The 18,909-nt window shown below is 35.4% G+C and overlaps 1 protein-coding gene across 6 annotated transcripts in view; it reads right to left on the bottom strand.

Annotated features, from left to right (window-relative positions):
- The window catches only part of LOC123685682 (protein trachealess), a 186,009-nt gene that overhangs the window by 126,553 nt on the left and 40,547 nt on the right, over window positions 1-18,909 (bottom strand). For 5 of the 6 annotated variants that reach the window (XM_045625487.1, XM_045625486.1, XM_045625488.1 and 2 more), the window contains one exon: window positions 5,524-5,556. The exons of the other annotated variant lie outside the window; for it this stretch is intronic. Coding sequence is in view for 2 of the 5 variants with exons in the window: in XM_045625482.1 (XP_045481438.1) it covers window positions 5,524-5,556 (33 nt within the window). In the remaining 3 variants the exon portion in view is untranslated. The remainder of the gene's footprint in view (window positions 1-5,523; window positions 5,557-18,909) is intronic. 6 annotated transcript variants of the gene reach the window in all.

The raw sequence follows: 18,909 nt of genomic DNA, 5'->3' as shown, positions 1-18,909 counted from the left end.
TTAGCGTTAAATCTCTCAATTTCTACCGTAACCATTGAAATTTAGCCGGAGGCGATGTCGAGACGAAAGCATGTGTTCAATATATGAATTTTTGCATTGCATTTTGCATTGTCTTTAAATGATAAATTACTGCTGGTTTTAAATTCAACTAGATATTTTGAATTTTGATGTGTTTTTCAACTGTATTATATGTAGACTATGCCTTATTGCTGTCAGTTTAGCGTTAAATCTCTCAATTTCTACCGTAACCATTGAAATTTAGCCGGAGGCGATGTCGAGACGAAAGCATGTGTTCAATATATGAATTTTTGCATTGCACGATGTGTCGTTACCCTTTTGGTATCCCTGTTGGACAATCTCATCGCCAAAGGCAAATTACCTGACGATAATCATGTTCCGTAATTTCATAACAGGTTTCGATTTAAGACCGATAGTCCTGCCCTAATCGACTTGGGCATAATTTATAACAGAGTTCTTGCTTTATTTGCCACCCTCATTAGACGGTGCAACGATTTCAAAAACCTCCGACCTATCGATGATGCCCGCCTTTAATAACGGCACCAGCGTAGACATCAGGGGGCATGGGCGGTCACGGCCCCCCCAGAAATCTGTACCGCACTAAGATTAAATTTGAATAGATGAATGTTTTTTTTAGGTTGAAGCAAGTTATTGAAAGGATATTTTAAAATATTTGCTTCACCCAGAATTGATTCAATGAGAAAATCACTATTTTTGTTGCAAGCCAGATGTAGCAACATAATTAAATCATATCTCTGTTTTAACTACTCTTTCTTGGACGAAGAAAACTATGGATCGAGTCAATCTGTGTGATCAGTTGCTTCAAAGAGGGGAATTTGGGATTTTCCAGGTGATACACTGGTAAGTACTGAATGATTTTTCAGAGCTGATTGAATGTCACTTTACTCGTACAGTTTTTGCTTTCTGAATAATTCTCCGAAATAAACATTAGGAAAAAAAGCAATTTGCTCACCATCCAAAGCGTTTTTTGGAAACTAAAGGGTTTTTCATTTGAATGAAATAACATATACAATTTTCTCATGTTTTTTTTTTGATATTTCGCGTTAAAAGAGGAGATGAAATAATTAAATAATTTACCAAACTTGTTTGTCGTGTTTTTAAGATGTGATCAAATAAAAGGCCATATTTTGTGTCAATTATATAATCATCTTCGTCCTTTCTCACATCAGGCTTTTGGCCTCTGAAAAAAAATTCTGGTTACGCCAATGAATAGCGGCTGTGACAAAACAAAAACTCGACCTGACTGACCGCAACGGCCAAATTGATTGAAAATTCGGTTGAACCTGCCGATCTCGTAGATCGCCAGAAGATGGATAGATTGACTACTTGAGTAGTTCCACAGTCTGGGTAGGCCCGAAGGCGCTTGCTACTAGTCTTAAACCGAAGAATTTATCAGGATGTTAATGCGGCTTATGTTTTAGTTATCTTTTACATCGTTGGCGTTGTTTCAGGACAAACAAATTATGACTATCTAGATTTTACGAAGGACTTAAATCTGTAACATGAAAGGTTCGTCGAACTTTCGAGAGTTTAGATCAAAAACTAATGGGTGTTTATTTTGCTGCATGAGAAGTTTCGATGGTTGTTGTCTATGGTTTGACAGTTGACAATGTTAAATCGTCAAAAAATTTTTTGGCGAAATTCGATTTTATTATTCAACATAGTTGCCTCAGAGGGTGATACAGCGATTATAGCGATCTTCCAACTTTTCGATACCATTTTTCCAGTACGATTTGTTTTTCGCTGCAAAATAGACCTCAGTTTCGGCGATTACTTCTTCATTGGCGCTAAATTTCTTCCCAGCGAGCATTCTTTAAGCTCTGAGAACGGGAAAAGTCACTGGGGGCCAGATATGGCGGATACGGTGGACGCAGAAGCAATTCGAAGCCCAATTCATGCAATTTTGCCATTATTTTCATTGATTAGTTACACGGCGCATTGTCTAGATGAAACAGCACATTTTTTCCTTCAAATTGGGCCGTTTTTCAACAATTTCATCCTTTAAACGATCCAATAACGCTATATAATAATCGCTGTCGATGGTCTGGCCCTTTTGGAGGTAATGATTGAATATTATACCTTACGCATCCCAGAATACTGATGCCATAACCTTGCCAGCTGACCGTTGTGTTTTTCCTCGCTTTGGATTCGGTTCATCGTGTGTAGTCCAATCAGTTGACTGTCGATTGGACTTCGGAGTGAAATGATGGAACCATGTTTCATCCATTGTCACATATCGAGGCAGAAATTAAGGTTTATTGCACTTAAACAACTTTAAACACTGCTCAGAATCATGAACACGTTGTTGCTTTTGATCGATTGTGAGCTCGCGCGGCACCTTTTTGCACACAGCTTTTCCATGTACAAATATTCGTATGAAAATCGTATGAAATCGTGGAAATCCCCATTTAAGAAAAAAGCTGCTGTTTCCTCAAGACAATGCGTCGTGTCACAAACCAATGACAACAATGGCAAAATTGCATGAATTGGGCTTCGAATTGCTTCTGCATCCACTGTATTCGCCAGATCTGGCCCCCAGTGACTTTTTCCTGTTCTCAGACCTCAAAAGAATGCTCGCTGGAAAGAAATATAGCTCCAATGAAGAAGTAATCGCCGAAACTTAGGCCTATTTTGAAGCGAAAGACAAATCGTACTGCAAAAATTGTATCGAAAAGATCGCTCGAAGTCAACTATATTGAATAATAAAATCAAATTTTGCCAAAAAAACGTGTTTTACTATGGTAGACCGGGGACTTTTCGACTGGCCTGTGGCCTGTTATGTAGATATTAGGAAAATGAAACTAATAATTCAATTATATTTCTGATAGCTCTGGTTTCAACAAAGGTCATTCGTAAATTGGTTTACAACTAGCATGAGCATAATTTGAGTTGCGAAATGGTTCTTCCATTAGTACCAAATGATATTCTTGGGACTGATGGTCGGCAAAGCTGGATTAAAAATGAGGGGAAACCATCGATTATTAAATAGTGATCGAAAGACGGATCGGTTGGTTTTTGCGATGCCAATTGCATCTTCGATGGTAACGACACACATTGGCGATCTTCAAAAAGTTGACCATTGTCTCGTCCGCGGATGAACTGTTATTCTTCCTTATTAGGACTTTGCATAAATTAACGAGAAGGGTCCGTCACAATAGCGGCTCCTGTAACGAACTGATGTACCTGGCCGATATCTGACAGAATAAATCTGCGTCCAAGATGATTTTTTGTGCGAAAGTGCAGTTGTATTGTTGACTAGATAGATGCAATGTTTATTGTGTCCAGCAGGTTGGCAGAATGCAACGGCAACCAGCCGAGTTGCTTTTCCACATTCTCGACATACATGGGTTTTAATGAGCAATCCCACTAGCAGTGTTGTGTTTCTCCAAACGCACTGGCCGTCTTTTTGTATCAATGAAAGACAGCGGCCTTCTTTGGCTGCCTCGCTTTGACGTCCACTAGACTGCGTTGCCTAATGTCCGCGGCCTAAATGCCTTTTTTGGCTCTAAATCAATATTTATCGCTGCCCTTTCCGATCACCGACGCCAAATCGATATATGCACAAAAAACGATATCAATAGCCCATTAAAATCGTCCATACCGTCAAAAGAAATGTTCTGTTTATCAGGATGATGAAAAATCACTCAGTTGTCTAAAAAATTGAGTGCGTTCAGTGCACTTTCACTTATTCTGGTCCTTTTTCTTCAATATTGTATACGCCACTGGTGAAATAAAAAAAATATGCATTTTACGTATTCTCCATTCAATTTTGAGTAAAAAATATATCCGGAGAGAGTAACCATTTTCAAGATAAAGAATTTTTGTATTCAATAGGTACTTAAAATAAATCACATTTTCAGTTCCCACCAGTACCGTAATTTTATGGTCCCTTTTCTCCCTTATTTTTCACGCCACTGGTAAATAGAGATTTACGGCTTGAGCTTCACTTGAAATCAACTCAAATTCAAGTCAAGTAGTGGTTTTTCCATATCAAGTCAAGTATTAATTCATTAAGTACTTGACTTAACATTGAAAAACTACTACTTGACTCGAACTTGAGTCGATTTTAAGTCGAGCTCAAGCAAGAATATCCGGTCAAGTAGCTTGAATATCAAGCCAAGCCATGAATCCCTACTGGTGAAATCACAAAAAGTATGCATTTTTCAGATTCCGCTTTCAATTTTGAGTAAAAAATATATAATAGTTTGAATCCGGAAAAACTAACCATTTTCAAGATAAAGAATTTTTGTATTCAATAGGTACTTCAAAAAAATCACATTTTTAGTTGCTACCAGTACCAGTTATGGAACATTTTCTCCCATATTTTTCACGCCACTGGTGAATAGAGATTTACGGCTTGACTTGATATTCAAGCTACTTGGCTTGAGCTTGACTTGAAATCAACTCAAATCCAATAAAGTAGTGGTTTTTCAATATCAATCAAGTATTTATTCATTAAGTACTTGACTTAACATTGAAAAACTACTACTTGACTCAAACTTGAGTCGATTTTAAGTCGAGCTCAAGCTAGAATATCAGGTCAAGTAGCTTGAACATCAAGCCAAGCCGTGAATCCCTTCTGGGAAATCACAAAAAGTAGGCATTTTTCAGATTCCGCTTTCAATTTTGAGTAAAAAATATATAATAGTTTGAATCCTGAAAAAACTAACCATTTTCAAGATAATTGCGCTTTTATACATTTTTACTAATTCTATAAGTGTATTTTCACCATGCCAAAAAGCGTGGATACACAGAGGTTAAGGCACGTCCATAGTGCATCCCAGGCCAACCTGCTGCAACAGGCTCAATAGGTTTTCATCTGAAATCGGAAGTAGAATTTCCTAGGGGTGTATTACTCAAACGTAGATAATAAGGATTCACGGCTTAACTTGATAGTCAAGCTGCTAGACTTGAGCTTGACTTAAAATCAACTTAAGTTCAAGTCGAGCAGTACTTTTTCAATGATAAGTCAAGTACCTAATAAATTAATACTTGACTTGACATTGACAAACTACTGCTTGACTTGAACTTGAGTTGATTTCAAGTCAAACTCAAATCAAGTAGCTTGAATATCACCTAATACCTAATAAATCAATACTTGACTTGACATTGAAAAACTACTACTTGACTTGAACTTGAGTTGAGTTCAAGTCAAGTAGATTGAATATCAAGTCAAGCCGTGAATCCCTACTAGATAGGGGCATTTTAATTTATTCCTATAAGTTGAACACCAGTTTTTCCAAACGATATTTAATTCTGTCCAATATATGCTTGATTGTTTTTCGTCGGTGCAAAAATATATTTTTTCGATCATAAAATCATAAAAATTTTTTGTCTTACGAAAAAATAGAACCTAAAAATATTCATTGTCGTGATGGAAATTCTTTCTAGTCTAGAATATTCACGCTGACCCCTTAATAAAAGTTAAATAGCGCCCACAGTGTCCTACGCCCACTTGAATTCACATTAGATTAGATTACTTACCGCTCAGGCCAACACAGGGCGTCTTCTCTATACCTGTAACAAAGGAATTCGTCAATCTTTTTATAACCACTTTGGGATAATGAAATACAGTTTGAGGGGTTGGCATATATCGCTTCTGTTTTGTTTGGTTAATTTATCTATTTCTTTGGAAATAATAACCTGGGAAATATTTCCCGACAACTAGAAGAACAAAAGTCGAACATTGCAAAATCTAATCAACAATTTTTGTTTGGGGGATTGCTTGTAATTCTTGCCGCGAATTCTCTTTCATGCCTTCTATTGATCAGTAAAGGTTGCTTTAAATTGGTCATTTGAGTTTTGGGAATGGAAAAAAGTCGGCCGGTACCATATATGGAAAATACGATGGTTGTTTGAGAAGATATGCTGAGATTTATTGATAGATCAGTCTTCTTTCCATATTCCTTCTATTTGTCATTAGGTAACAAACATGGTTTAATTCTGTTATTTTTGAATAGGAAGAGTTGAGCTGTTTTTTATGGCAATTATGTTTATTTGAACTATATTATATTTCAAAATTCATCGAATATATTTTCGGATGTATTTTCAAAATTGTTTCTTATTACTTGAATTATATGGCTCTTGAGGATTTGCTGACTAACCTACCTAACATCGGAGAGCCTATTCAAAACCAAATATCGAACAATGTGCCTAGTGACCCAATAATGACGTTTTATCAGAAAGAGAAAAGACTTCGTCCCCTTCGCTTCAATAAAAACGCTTTATCTTATCTTAAGAGGGTTCGTTCAGGGTTTCTATAGTCCTTTTCACAGGACATCAACTCGGTAATTATGTAATCACTTACTTAGTAGCATCAGTTCTTTGATAACGTTGAATATCTGAACGTTTAAGATCGTTTTAATTAATCAACACCAATTCTGGGGAAGTGGGAGCGTTTTTGGTTGTTTTTTAGTAACAGGTTCCAGTTTATTGTATCTTCATTCAATCGGTTATATATAATCTGTCGAAAAGTACCGGGAATTTCTCATTTGAAAAGCCAACAGGGACAAGGAGAATACTGATTCAGTAGCAGCAAGGGGTGAGTGAATCTGAAATCCACAAATAACCTAACATAACCTAACCTAACCTATAAAATATACATAAAATATGTCTCATTGAATAATTTATGTTTTTTTTTAATTTTATCATCGCCGTTGGAATTCCCATCACAAGTAGAGTTGCACAAATTTGACTCGAATGTTTGAGATTGACTTGAGTTTGACTTGAAATTAATTCAAACTGAACACAATCTTTCTGACAAATGATTCAAGTCAAATCGAACTGCACAATGGTTACAGGTTTAAAATTCAAACTGTTTGTCAAACTAGTTTGACAAATAATTTATTTAGTAGATATACCTGGAATGGGTGAAATATTTATGTTAAATATAGTAGACAGGAACAAAAAATACCTACATTAATTTAAAACAAAAGGAAAATACATTATTTTAAACTTTTTTTAAACAACTCCAACTCGTCACCTAAAAATTCTTCGTGAAAAGTAAAGTTCTTACTTTAGTACTTCTTACAGATTAAGTAAATGCTGTGAACAACAAATCTAGCACTAGAGCGCCCTGTTAATCAAAATTACAAGTACAATAAAACAAACCGCATATTTTTAACTTCAAGAATAAAGGAGCTGCCGTCCAAAAACTATTTTGACAATTTTGGATCTAACGTTTTATGTTGTTACTACCACTGCCTGATCCAAAAGGTGTTTCTGCAAAAATTTTATATTTCTTACAACTTTTTGTGGCTCTTCATCAAATGTCGTTAAAGAACTAGTTCCACTATAGGAATTTTATACCGTTGTTTTATAATTTTACATAATTTGCACTTTCCAATTTCCATTGTTTTGGAATCGCCTACCGTGACATTAAAAAAATCTGTATATTTCTTTTTCTTATTGATTAATTTTATCTACAGATTTTTTTTCTCATACTTTATAGAGGGGGGAATCTTCAAAATCAGACTCAATTTGTTCTGGTACATATTCTGAGTTGCATAAGCTACATGAAAAAAGTTCAGGTTCCGACATATCGAGTACAGACAAACGCAAAATACACACATTTAACAAAAACGAAACAAGCTAAGCGTATCCTTCTTATTATGAACTATAACTAATTTGCGGAGAAGCATAGTACAGGTTTAGACACGTTGCACAATAGGATATTCAAACATCAAACTGTTTGAAGAAGTTTGATTCCAAGCCAAACCTACAGATACATAAATCAAGTCAAGTCAAATTTTTTCACATAAAAAGTTTGATTTTCAAGTCAAGTCAAGTCTGTGAGTGAAATCAAACTAGTTTGACTTGAATGCATTTCTTATCAATATTATCCGGTAGATAATTGATAAACGAAATAAATAAAAGCGTTCCTATGACAGAACACTGCGGATTTCCTAAATTAATTTTACACATAGATGATTGTGATTTATAATTGAACTAGACATTATAAGTTTAATACGGATTCTACCAAAAACCAAAAGTGATAAGATGTTATGTATCGGAAAACAGCTTGTACGAAAACTGCATGATGCATCTCTAATTACAAGAAATTAGTTATTATTTCATTTATTTCTCTTCTCATTCGACTGAATCTGAAATCCACAACTTAAGCTTCCTTTTCATTTTTAATTCCCCCTGAGAAATTAATTTGGCCGATTGAATTAAGTGTTTCGATTCGCTGTCGCAGCTAATAGCGAAAAAACTTCGCTTTCCCTACTGTTAAACGATCGGAACAGATTACGTAACGGAAGAAAAGCTGTGCCCAGTCAACGGTGTCGCATTGTGATGCAAGTATTTTGGCGCGAAGACGAAGGTGATATATTGAAAGGGCCTTTTCAAAAGCAACAGACCTTCAGATCGGTCGTTCCAAGTGGGCTTTCCATTATGTAAGGATCCCTACCGGTTCAAATGATGGAAATGCCTCCTCATCGACGTCGACTTTCCCAACGGCTGACGAATTCTTTTTCCATTCAAATTTCCCTTCTATTTTTCCGTACGGAAAACGAATTTGCAAAATTAAATTCCGAGAAGAATAATTTTGCATATGAAATGAGGGCATCTAAAACCGTTTTAGAACGACTTGAATTGCATTGGAAAATCTGCATTTTCCACGGGAAATTGGCGGCATATTTCACACTGAATGGCGACACATTTGAGTCCTCTTTGGATAAACATATCAGCCAAAAAAAGGACTTCTGTTCTAAAAACGAATTTTTTCTCCGGAGGCACCCAATTTGCAGACGATAGTTCACTTATTTTCGATACTTGTTTTCTTGTTGCGATATTTGTCCACCAGAGGGTGTCTAGTAATTTGTATTTTGGAATCGCCAATTTCGGGATTCCCCTGTTTAAGGGAATAATAAATAATACATGTTTTTGCTTCATTCCGTGCAGAAACATAAAGTTCAATCACGTTGTAATAAAATCTTGCTCTTGTGATTATTAGTTAAACGTTGAAGTTAGGGATTCACAGCTTGGCTTAATTTTCAAGCTACTCGGCTTTAGCTCGACTTCATTTCAAGTCAAGTTCAAGTCAAGTAGTTGTTTTTCAGTCTCAAGTCAAGTTTTTATTTATCGAGTACTTGAATCATATCAAGCTACTTGATTTTTATCAGTTTTATTGTGTAGTATCACATCAATGAAAAAATGGTGAAATGAGAAGGAACCTTGCAAAAAACACTTTTATTTATCAAACTTATTGTATAAAAGAACCGAAAATATCAACTTTTTGAAAAAGAAACATATATTAAATCACTATAAATCATTACAAAATAAAAAAGAATAAAAACATTAAGTTTTTTAATATTGAGAAACCTCCAGGCTTTGTTTGATTTCATAATTTTCCATCTAGGATCTAAGGCAATTGAAGCATCTTATAGGTCTGTCGCCTAACTTATTGCGGGTTTTTGTGACTGTAAGAGCAGTTCTGGAAATTGTCTTTCAACAGAAGCTGAAGATGCTAGCGTTGATAAAAAATCCTTGGCCATTTTGGCCAAGTTTGGAAAGATATGTCTGAAACTACTAAAATCTACCAATAGATTTAATAGAAATGTGAGAAAACTACTGATAAAATCTCCTTATTTAGTCTGAGCGCGCACGAGATTGCAGAAATATATGCCGTGCGACTCGTGCATATCAAGCTCAAGTAATATCAAGTAGCTTGATATCAAGTCAAGCAATAAATATCTAAAATTAAGTCAAGTCAAGCTCAAGTATGTAATTTTTCACGAGCTTGATTTTCAAGTCAAGTAGTTGGTTGGAATGTCAAGCAACTTGGCTTGATGAATCCCTAATTGAAATATGTGAAAAAAATTAGTGAGAGAATAGGAGGTTACCTCAATGAAAAGAAAAATCAAACAGAAAAAAGTTTTACAAAAATTCCTCAAAATTTTTTAAGCGATACGTTCGAAGTATTACAACAGGAGAATACTAATTTTTTTCGAATAAAATAATAAAAAAAGGAGCCAGAAACTTTCTGCTGATTACAGTACGGACATTCCAATGCATCTGTATGAAGTAATTTCTTTGAGAACAGATTCACACTTTATTTATAAATCAATTGAAAAAGTAATGCAAAGAGCGTGCAAATAAGCGAACTCTTGTTAAGTAAATGTCACTCTTCAGTGACATACAAAGCAATATATACCGCCAGTTTATTTCTGAAAAATTCAATCTCATCACATCTGAAACAGATCGCAGATTCTATTGTGCTAACGTTAAAAAACTCGAATCAATCAGTTCAAATCCCATCATCTTATCATTCATCATGTGTTGAGAACAACTAAAAGCCAATAGGTGAAGAACGTTGACATTTATAGATGGTAATTTGTAATACGTAATAATTACATCGTTAATAACATCGATGGCAATTACGCATGGGAAATGATGAACTGCATTCAATGCATGATTGATATTAGCGAAGCGAGGAGAAAAGATGGTCTACACCGATCAACGATTCAGGATGTATTGCTATCCGACTGACAGGAATCAGGATAAACAGCTATTCGATTACTTTATGAGTGATACTCTCAAGAAATTCTTTAGTTTCTCATACTCATCGCAGACTGTTATGAAGGATAGAAAATTTTGATGAAATTGTACGAAAAACAAAATAGTGACACATGATACAAAATAGTGACAGTAAAAAAAAATAGTGACATATGCGATAAAATAGTGACGGATGAGAAAAATTTGCCTGTCGTTCGGTAATGACAGTTTTCCGATCAATCCATATCGAAGTGTATACCTTTCGGCCTATGTCAGTTATCCATCTCGAGGCAACTTAACTCCAACTTGGAGAAACTACTTTTTACTCGACTCAAAACCGACTAAATCGAGTGTGCAGCTGCGTTCAGGAAAAAGTTCGTCTCAACGAAGCCGACAATCGGGGGTAAGTTCATAGATCGACTGGCCTGGCTTGGAACCAGACATGTCCATGTTGGGCTCAAGGTGAGTCCCGGCACTCGATCTTTTACCTCAACCTCTCGGTCTATTCCATTGCCACTGTCGGTTGACAGACAACCGACATTTTTATACCCGGCATATTATCGCTTGCGCTAAGATCCCCGAAAAAACGAGAAATTTATATCGACCGCAAGCATCTCCGCTATTCGATTTCTTATCGCAGACGTTCAATCCGTTCTCGACCTAACGGAAGTCGAATGAGACTTGACCAAACACGGAAAATTTTTCCGGTTTTCCAACAAAATTTGACGTAAAAAATTGCCAATTATAAATTGCTGAGGAAAAAATTGCTGCGAAAAAATTGTTGCGAACTATTGCTACAAAAAATCATGACAAGAAGACAAGAAATTGCCGGCAAAAAATTGCTGTCACAAAATTGCTGCACAAAATATGGAAAATTGCTTTGATAAAATGTTTGCGAAATATTGCTACAACTCGCATTTATACAGTTATTGGCAATGAAATTACGAAATAACTACGAATAATTATGATGACGTGTCAAACGAAAAATTGTTACAAAACAATTGCTGCCACAAATATGTGTGAAAAATTGCTTCGTAAAAAAGGTTGTGTAATATTGTAATGAAAACTGATAGTCAAACAGTTGTTGCGAAAAAATTGCTACAAAAAATTATGATGACTTGTCAAACAAGAAATTGTTGCGAAAAAAATTGCTGCCGCAAAATTGATGGGAAAAAAAGGTTGTGAAATATTGTAACATCGACTCGTAGTCAAATAGTTCTGGCGATAAAAATTATGACGACAAAAAATTCCCCGCTTCAAAATTGCTGCAAAAATATGTGTGAAAAATTGGCGCGAGAGAAAGTTGTGAATCAAATTTTGCGAAATAAATTTCTAGAAGAATGAGGTTCCTCCATTATTCTATGAAACCTTAATGTATTCGAACAATGTTGGTCATTACATACCACATTTGGTGTTTTTGAAGGGGACGTGTGAATGAAAACAACCCCTATTATGGGTGTTGTAACATCAGTTATCCTGTAAAGAGTGTCTGAAATGACAGTCGACACTGATTACCTTGTACTTTGTGAAATTTGGGCATAAAATTTTTCACAGGGGTGCGAAACAGCCAATAAAATAAAATAATATTGCCGTGATGTACGCAAGGCGCGAATATACGAGGGTAACTCTATTTCAGAAAATATCATGTGGTTTTCGTACAATCTGTTTTCCTATACACAACATTTAATAATTTTTGGTTTTTGGTAGAATCCCTATTATACTTAAGGTGACTAGTTCAATTACAAATTGGGATTCATCAAGCCAAGTAGCTTGATATTTTAACCAACTACTTGACTTGAAAATCAAGCTCGTGAAAAATTACATACTTGCGCTTCACTTGACTTGATTTCAGATATTTATTGCTTGATATTACTTGAGCTTGATATGCACGCGTCGCACGGCATATATTTCTGCAATCTTGTGCGCGCTTAGACTAAATAAGGGGATTCCTTGAGCGCCGAATGACTGAAACATTCGCCAGTGTGACTTTATTAGTAGTTTTCTCACAATTCTATGAAATCTATTGGTGGATTTTGGAGTTTCAGAAATATCTGTCCAAACTTGACCAAAATGGCCAAGAATTTTTGATCAACGCCAGCATCTTCACCTCCTGTTGAAAGGTAATTTTCTAAAGCTGCTCTTACAGTTACAAAAACCCGCAATAGGTTATGCGACAAATCTATAAGACGCCTAATGTCTCTTGAATCCTGGATGGAAAATTATGAAATCAAACAAATCCTGGAGGTAACTCAATATAAGAAACGTAAATTTTTTATTATTTTTTAGTTTGTTATGATTTATAGTGATTTTATTTATGTTTCAATTTCAAAAGAGTTGATATTTTCGGTTCTTTTATACAATAAGTTTAATGAATAAATGTGTTTTTTGCGATGTTCCTTCTCGTTCAATCTTTTCTTCTTTGATGCAAAACTACACAATAAAACTGCTAAATAGCAAGTAGCTGATAGGATTTAAGTACTTGATAAATAAATACTTGACTTGAGATTGAAAACTACTACTTGACTTGGGCTTGACTTGAAATCAACTCAAGCTCAATCCAAGTAGCTTGAAAATCAAGCCAAGCCGTGGATTCCTAACCAATATGTAAAATTAAAATCAGGAGTTCCACAGGGCTCTGTCCTGGGACAGCTTTTTTTTCTTTTGTTTATAAATTATCTACCGCATAATATTAATCCAGGTATCCTGTCTATATATGCTAATGAATCGTTGATGTCGGTGTCAACAGAGAGTCCTGCTGAACTAATAGCAATACGTAAAGAAGCTATTTGCAAATTGGGGAGTTGTGTCACTCGAATTCTTTGATTTTAAATATTTATAAAACCGGATTCGTATTCGTAAGACTTATTCCCATATATTGGTTTTGGGATTATAGTACCTGAAATGTTGCTATTTCATGTATTTCTGCTGATGTAACTTCTGAATTTGAATATTCTTTTATTTATTTCGTGTAACCTTTCTCCTCTTTTTCAATTGAGCTGTTGAATGTTATGAAGTTCAAGAAGTTGTGAATTGCTCAAAAAGACCTACTGTACTATTAGTGAATATCTTGCTGATAAAAACTTATTTGTCATTAAGATATGGCAATAGTATTGATTTTTTGTTTACATTTCTTCTTTGACTTGTCCTATACATACTGCTATTTCATGTGGATCATTAAAGGATATTATTAGGACTAAGTCATTGCCCAAAAAAATATTGTATTCAGTGTTATCTTAGCAATAAAAGTTTTCGATTTTGAGATTGTTCGTTTCAAGGTTTTCGAAAAATGAGTTTGTTAGTATTTTCCCAGTTCTGCATCCCTGAAGTAAAGAGTTATATTTTCGGTAAGGCCCCGTAGATTGGCGAATGTAGATGTCGCGGAAATCAGCGTAGCACGGCGATCCGAATATGCAAAGATGGCCTAACAGGGGTGTCATGTAGCGGACATAAACCAACAGCCCAAAGTGTAACATGTGGTTTGAAGTGGTGCTCCTCGTAAAGTTGTCAGTGGGCATGTGGTGGTAACGGCTCTACTCATGCCGCATTTCAAATGAGGAACTTCCGAACGCTTAATGACGATGTGATGAGCCCAACCGGTCTCTCTACAATCGACTATGGCCGATTCGGCCTCTGGAAATATCGATGCCGATTTCCGGTTGCTCTCGAGAAGGGTTATACGTGGTCCTTCTAATCAGGATCAGATACCCTGACGCTGTCCCTACTCGTGTCGTAACCTAGCCTGAGTTTCAATGATAACGAATGAATCTGGCGAAAATTTCGATAGCTTTTTACGTTCTGAATTTGGTTTTTTTCATTTATTCAAAAAGGATATCCACTTATCTAATTATATAATTTCAAGTTGGTAAATTTCGAGAAGGAATCCTTTAAAACTTCTTTTATAGGATACTGAAGATACTTTTTACACCTCCTTAGTCGTCGTTTGTCTAAAATCTTTGAAAATTTATCAGATGTAAAAGGGAATTAGTGTTTTGAAATTCGGAAAAAGAAAAAACTACCGAATATCCATGAACTCCAATATCATCAGAGGAATATGTATCGCATCAAGTTTTCTTCCCACAAATGTGTTGCTTTTCTACGAATTATGTAACAATTCTAGTGTACAAGATGGACGAAAAAAGAATTTCGTGTGCTGATGAAATATTGCCTTTTGAAGGAAAAAAAATACAGTTGAAGCAAATCCTGGCTTGATGAAAAGTTTCCGGGGTCTGCGCCAGGAAAATCAACCACCATTAATTGCTATGCTAAGTTTGAACGTGCTGAAATGAGCACCGAAGACGGCGAACGCAGTGGACGCCCAAAAGAGACTGTCACCGACGAAAAAATCAAAAAAGTTCACAAAATAATTTTCTACGACCGTAAAGTGAAGTTGATCTATATGGCAGACGTTGTGAAGATATCATCTTAACGTGTACATCATATCATTTACGAATATTTGTACATGAGAAAGCTGTATGCAAAATGGATGCAACGCGAGCTCACAATCGATCGAAAGCAACAACGTGTTAATGATTATGTGCAGTGTTTGAAGCTGTTCCAGTGCAATTAACCTGAATTTTTGCGTCGATATGTGACAATGTATGAAACATGGCTCCATCATTTCAGTCTGGAGTGAGTTGACTTCACACGATGAACTGAATTCTAAGCGAGGAAAAACACAACAGGCAGCTGGCAAGGTTAGAGCATCAGTATTCTAGGATGCGCAAGGTATAATATTCATTGATTACCTCCAAAAAAGACAGACCATCAACATCGATTATTATATAGCGTTATTAGGTCGTTTAAAGGATAAAATCGTTAAAAAAACGGCCCCATTTGTAGAAAAAAAAGGTGCTGTTTCAGCAAGACAATGCGCCGTGACACAAATCAATGAAAAAAATGGTAAATTGCATGGATTGGGCTTCGAATTGCTTCTACATCCACCGTATTCGCCAGATCTGGCCCCCAGCGACTTCTTCCCGTTCACAGACCTCAAAAAAATGCTCGCTGGAAAGAAATTTAGCGCCAATGAAGAAGTTAGCGCTGAAACTGTGGCCTATTTTGAAGCGAAAGATAAATGGTACTACAAAAATGGTATCGAAAAGTTGGAAGATCGCTATAATCGCTGTATCGTCCTCGAAGGCAACTTTGTGTGTTGCCATTATAAGCATTTTTAATAGTATCTTCCCTATTGGAAAACCCTATATATGTATGAATAACTGTAGACAAGAAAGATATGGAGTTCAGTAGCGAAATTATGAGATCATAAGGAGAAATATTCGAGGCTTGCAGTTCATAATTAGAGGGTGTGAAGATTTTCAGTTCCCCCTACATATCACACATACCTTCGGTAACCATGAAGAAGAAACCACAGCTTCAGATTAAGTGATTTATGAAGATTGTCCTTAAGTGGCCTAATTATTCCCAAGGCACAAGTTAAATTATTCCCGTTGGCAGTACATATACCCGGCTTTCTTCATTTACACAGCAAAGAATGCGATTACAGACACGTAAATAATTATTTAACTTCTCGCTAGATATCTGTCACTTTTTGCGACTACTTTCAGAAAGATATAACTATGTATCTCGAATGTGGTGAGTAGGCAGAGATTCAGTAATTTATTTGATATCCAGTTTCTTCACTTAAAGTTGGTTAATTCCATGCGCGAAATCAGTCGATAAATCAACGACGTGAATTTTATCAACTGTTTGTAGAATAACTGTATTTCATGGAGCTCTTCGAAAAAGACATTTGTGTCAAGCGTTGCGTTCGAAAAACGCTTGAGATAAGTTGTGGAATGGGAACGGTTTCTATTTGAAATCTCCTCACCAGTTTTCTGGATAATAAATCGTGAATAATATCGACTTACTAATCGCTCAAACTAGCACCCTTCAAGGAATGAGATCAGTATTAAATTGCATCTGCTATAAAAAAGAAGAAGATGCATTGTGAAAGAAGATCTCTTAGTACCCATACATTTTTTTCAGCAAGCGTCAACTTATTAGAAAATTTCTAATAGCACTTTGGTCATTTTAATGGCCTAAGGTCGCAAACATTAAAAAAATTCCAGATTCCAGAGTGAGTCTGAGCAAATAACAGGCCAATTGAAAAGTCCCTGGTCTACCATAGCAAAACACATTTTTTTGAAAAAATTCGATTTTATTATTCAACATAGTTGCTTTCGAGGGCGATACAACGATTATAGCGATCTTCCAACTTTTCGATACCATTTTTGTAGTACGATTTGTCTTTCGTTTCAAAATAGACCTCAGTTTCGGCGATTACTTCCTCATTGGCGCTAAATTTCTTTCCAGCGAGCATTCTTTTGAGGTTTGTGAACAGGAAAAAGTCGCTGGGGGCCATATCTGGCGAATACGGTGGATGCAGAAGCAATTCAAAGTCCAATTCATGCAATTTTGCCATTGTTTTCATTGATTTGTAATACGGCGCATCGTCTTGATGAAACAGCACTTTTTTTCTCTTTAAATGGGACCGTTTTTCAACGATTCCATCCATTAAACGATCCAATAACGCTATATAATAATCGCTGTTGATGGTGTGGCCCTTTTGAAGGTAATCAATGAATATTATACCTTGCTACTACTACTAGTTGATTTGCAGGCTGATGATATTCATAACAACTCAAACTTCTTCGTGCAACCAGTGTACATATAATTGTCTCAATCGAGCAAAAGTTTTCAAACTTTTTTCAAACCAGAAACGAATAATAGGGAAATCCAGAAAAGATTTCGAGAGAAAATTCAGGAGATAATTCAGAAAAATGATCCAAAGAAAAATACTTCCAGAAAAAACTTTTTTAAGGGTTTGACAACACATTGAGATACATATTTGAAAAATGTTTTAATTCATCGAACTTCGCGAAGAATGAGAAGTCATCGAATAAATTCGCCGTGTAGAATGTTGCAATACCGTGTTACAAGCTTGTGAAGAACAATTTATTTAGCTATCTAAAATAGCACGATCTTCTTTGGCCACTTGAAGACAATATCCATATTCATATGAAATTATAAATAGTTGAGTCCAACTTTTGCCTAGTTATCACTCATCTTTATAGAAAACATAAAATTAGAATTTTTCTTATCTTCTTCAACATACGCACATTAAGTTGCATTATTCATAAAGGATTTGCAGTTTACCAAGACAGCGTTTGAATTGTTGGGAGTTGAATCATGCATGTTAAGTTGCTTTCATTAAAGTCGTCTCAGTAATGACTCAATGTAGGCCATATTGTACCTCGTAACCTGAAGGAGCCTCCTCAACTTATTATGATAATAGCATCTCATGGATGTCTGTTTGCGTTCTACCGCATTACAGAATGATTTATCGACCTATTCTGATGCTTACATGTTTAGGACATTTAACACGTAGGAATACTATAATAACGATTATCCACAACATGCAAACAACAAACTGTTTATAATTTTGTCATCAATCGATCTTATACTGATTTGGGAGTTTCGAGAGAATTCATAGTTTGACTGAATTCTATGCAAACTGTAGAAATTATAAACTAGGGCTGGAGACTTCTTGTTTTTTGTTATGATATTTTTTTCTGTTATACTATACCTTTAAAATAGGTTACATTTATGGTGATTTTTCAATTAATGAAATTCTATTATATTCAAAATAATTAACCATGAAGTGAAGGAGGAGTGAGAAATATTTCGTTCAAAATCCACATAACATAAAAACATACCAAAGAATATACAGTTTGTACATGAATCATTATCCAGAAAAAGTAAAGTAAAAATCCGTGAATACGTCAACTTATATTTCAAGATGCGCATCTTTTGACGTATTAGTCCCAATGATCACGTCATTGATGCTTCAACTATGACATCATTGACTTTTTTTCAAGTTGCAACCGCTATTATAGACACATCAAAAGGTTTGTCCATATTACATAAGGAAATGTAACAATATTTCAACAAATGGTCACTAAAGTTCAACGAGAATTTATTGACCTTCCTTGATACTGCCATCATGCTCAGGAAGGATTTAAGTTTGAACATTTAATCAATTGGTATGTTCAATCAACTGTGTAAAATAAATGACTTTAAAATCAATATAACTTCGATCAATTGTTCAAACTGAAGTTGCTCAGCCTGGCAGTATCCAAGAGAGTCGATAAATTCTCGTTGGACCTTATTGACACTTTGTTGAGTTATATTGTTACTTTCATTTGTAATCCTTGTTTACAATTTCTCGATATTAAGATCATTATAACATTAATTTTCTCGAAAAGTTCCTTATGTAACATGACAAAACCTTTGATGTGCTGTGTGGAGAAAAATATGCTCTTTCAAACGCCACTAGCAACAATAGTGGTTGAAATTTTATGAAAATGGCAAAAA

The sequence above is a fragment of the Harmonia axyridis genome, chromosome X (genome assembly GCF_914767665.1).
Source record: "Harmonia axyridis chromosome X, icHarAxyr1.1, whole genome shotgun sequence".
In the NCBI taxonomy this organism is placed as follows: Eukaryota; Metazoa; Arthropoda; class Insecta; order Coleoptera; family Coccinellidae; genus Harmonia; species Harmonia axyridis.
The sequence above is the reverse complement of the archived record's forward strand: the minus strand, read 5'-3'. Positions and strand labels throughout refer to the sequence as shown.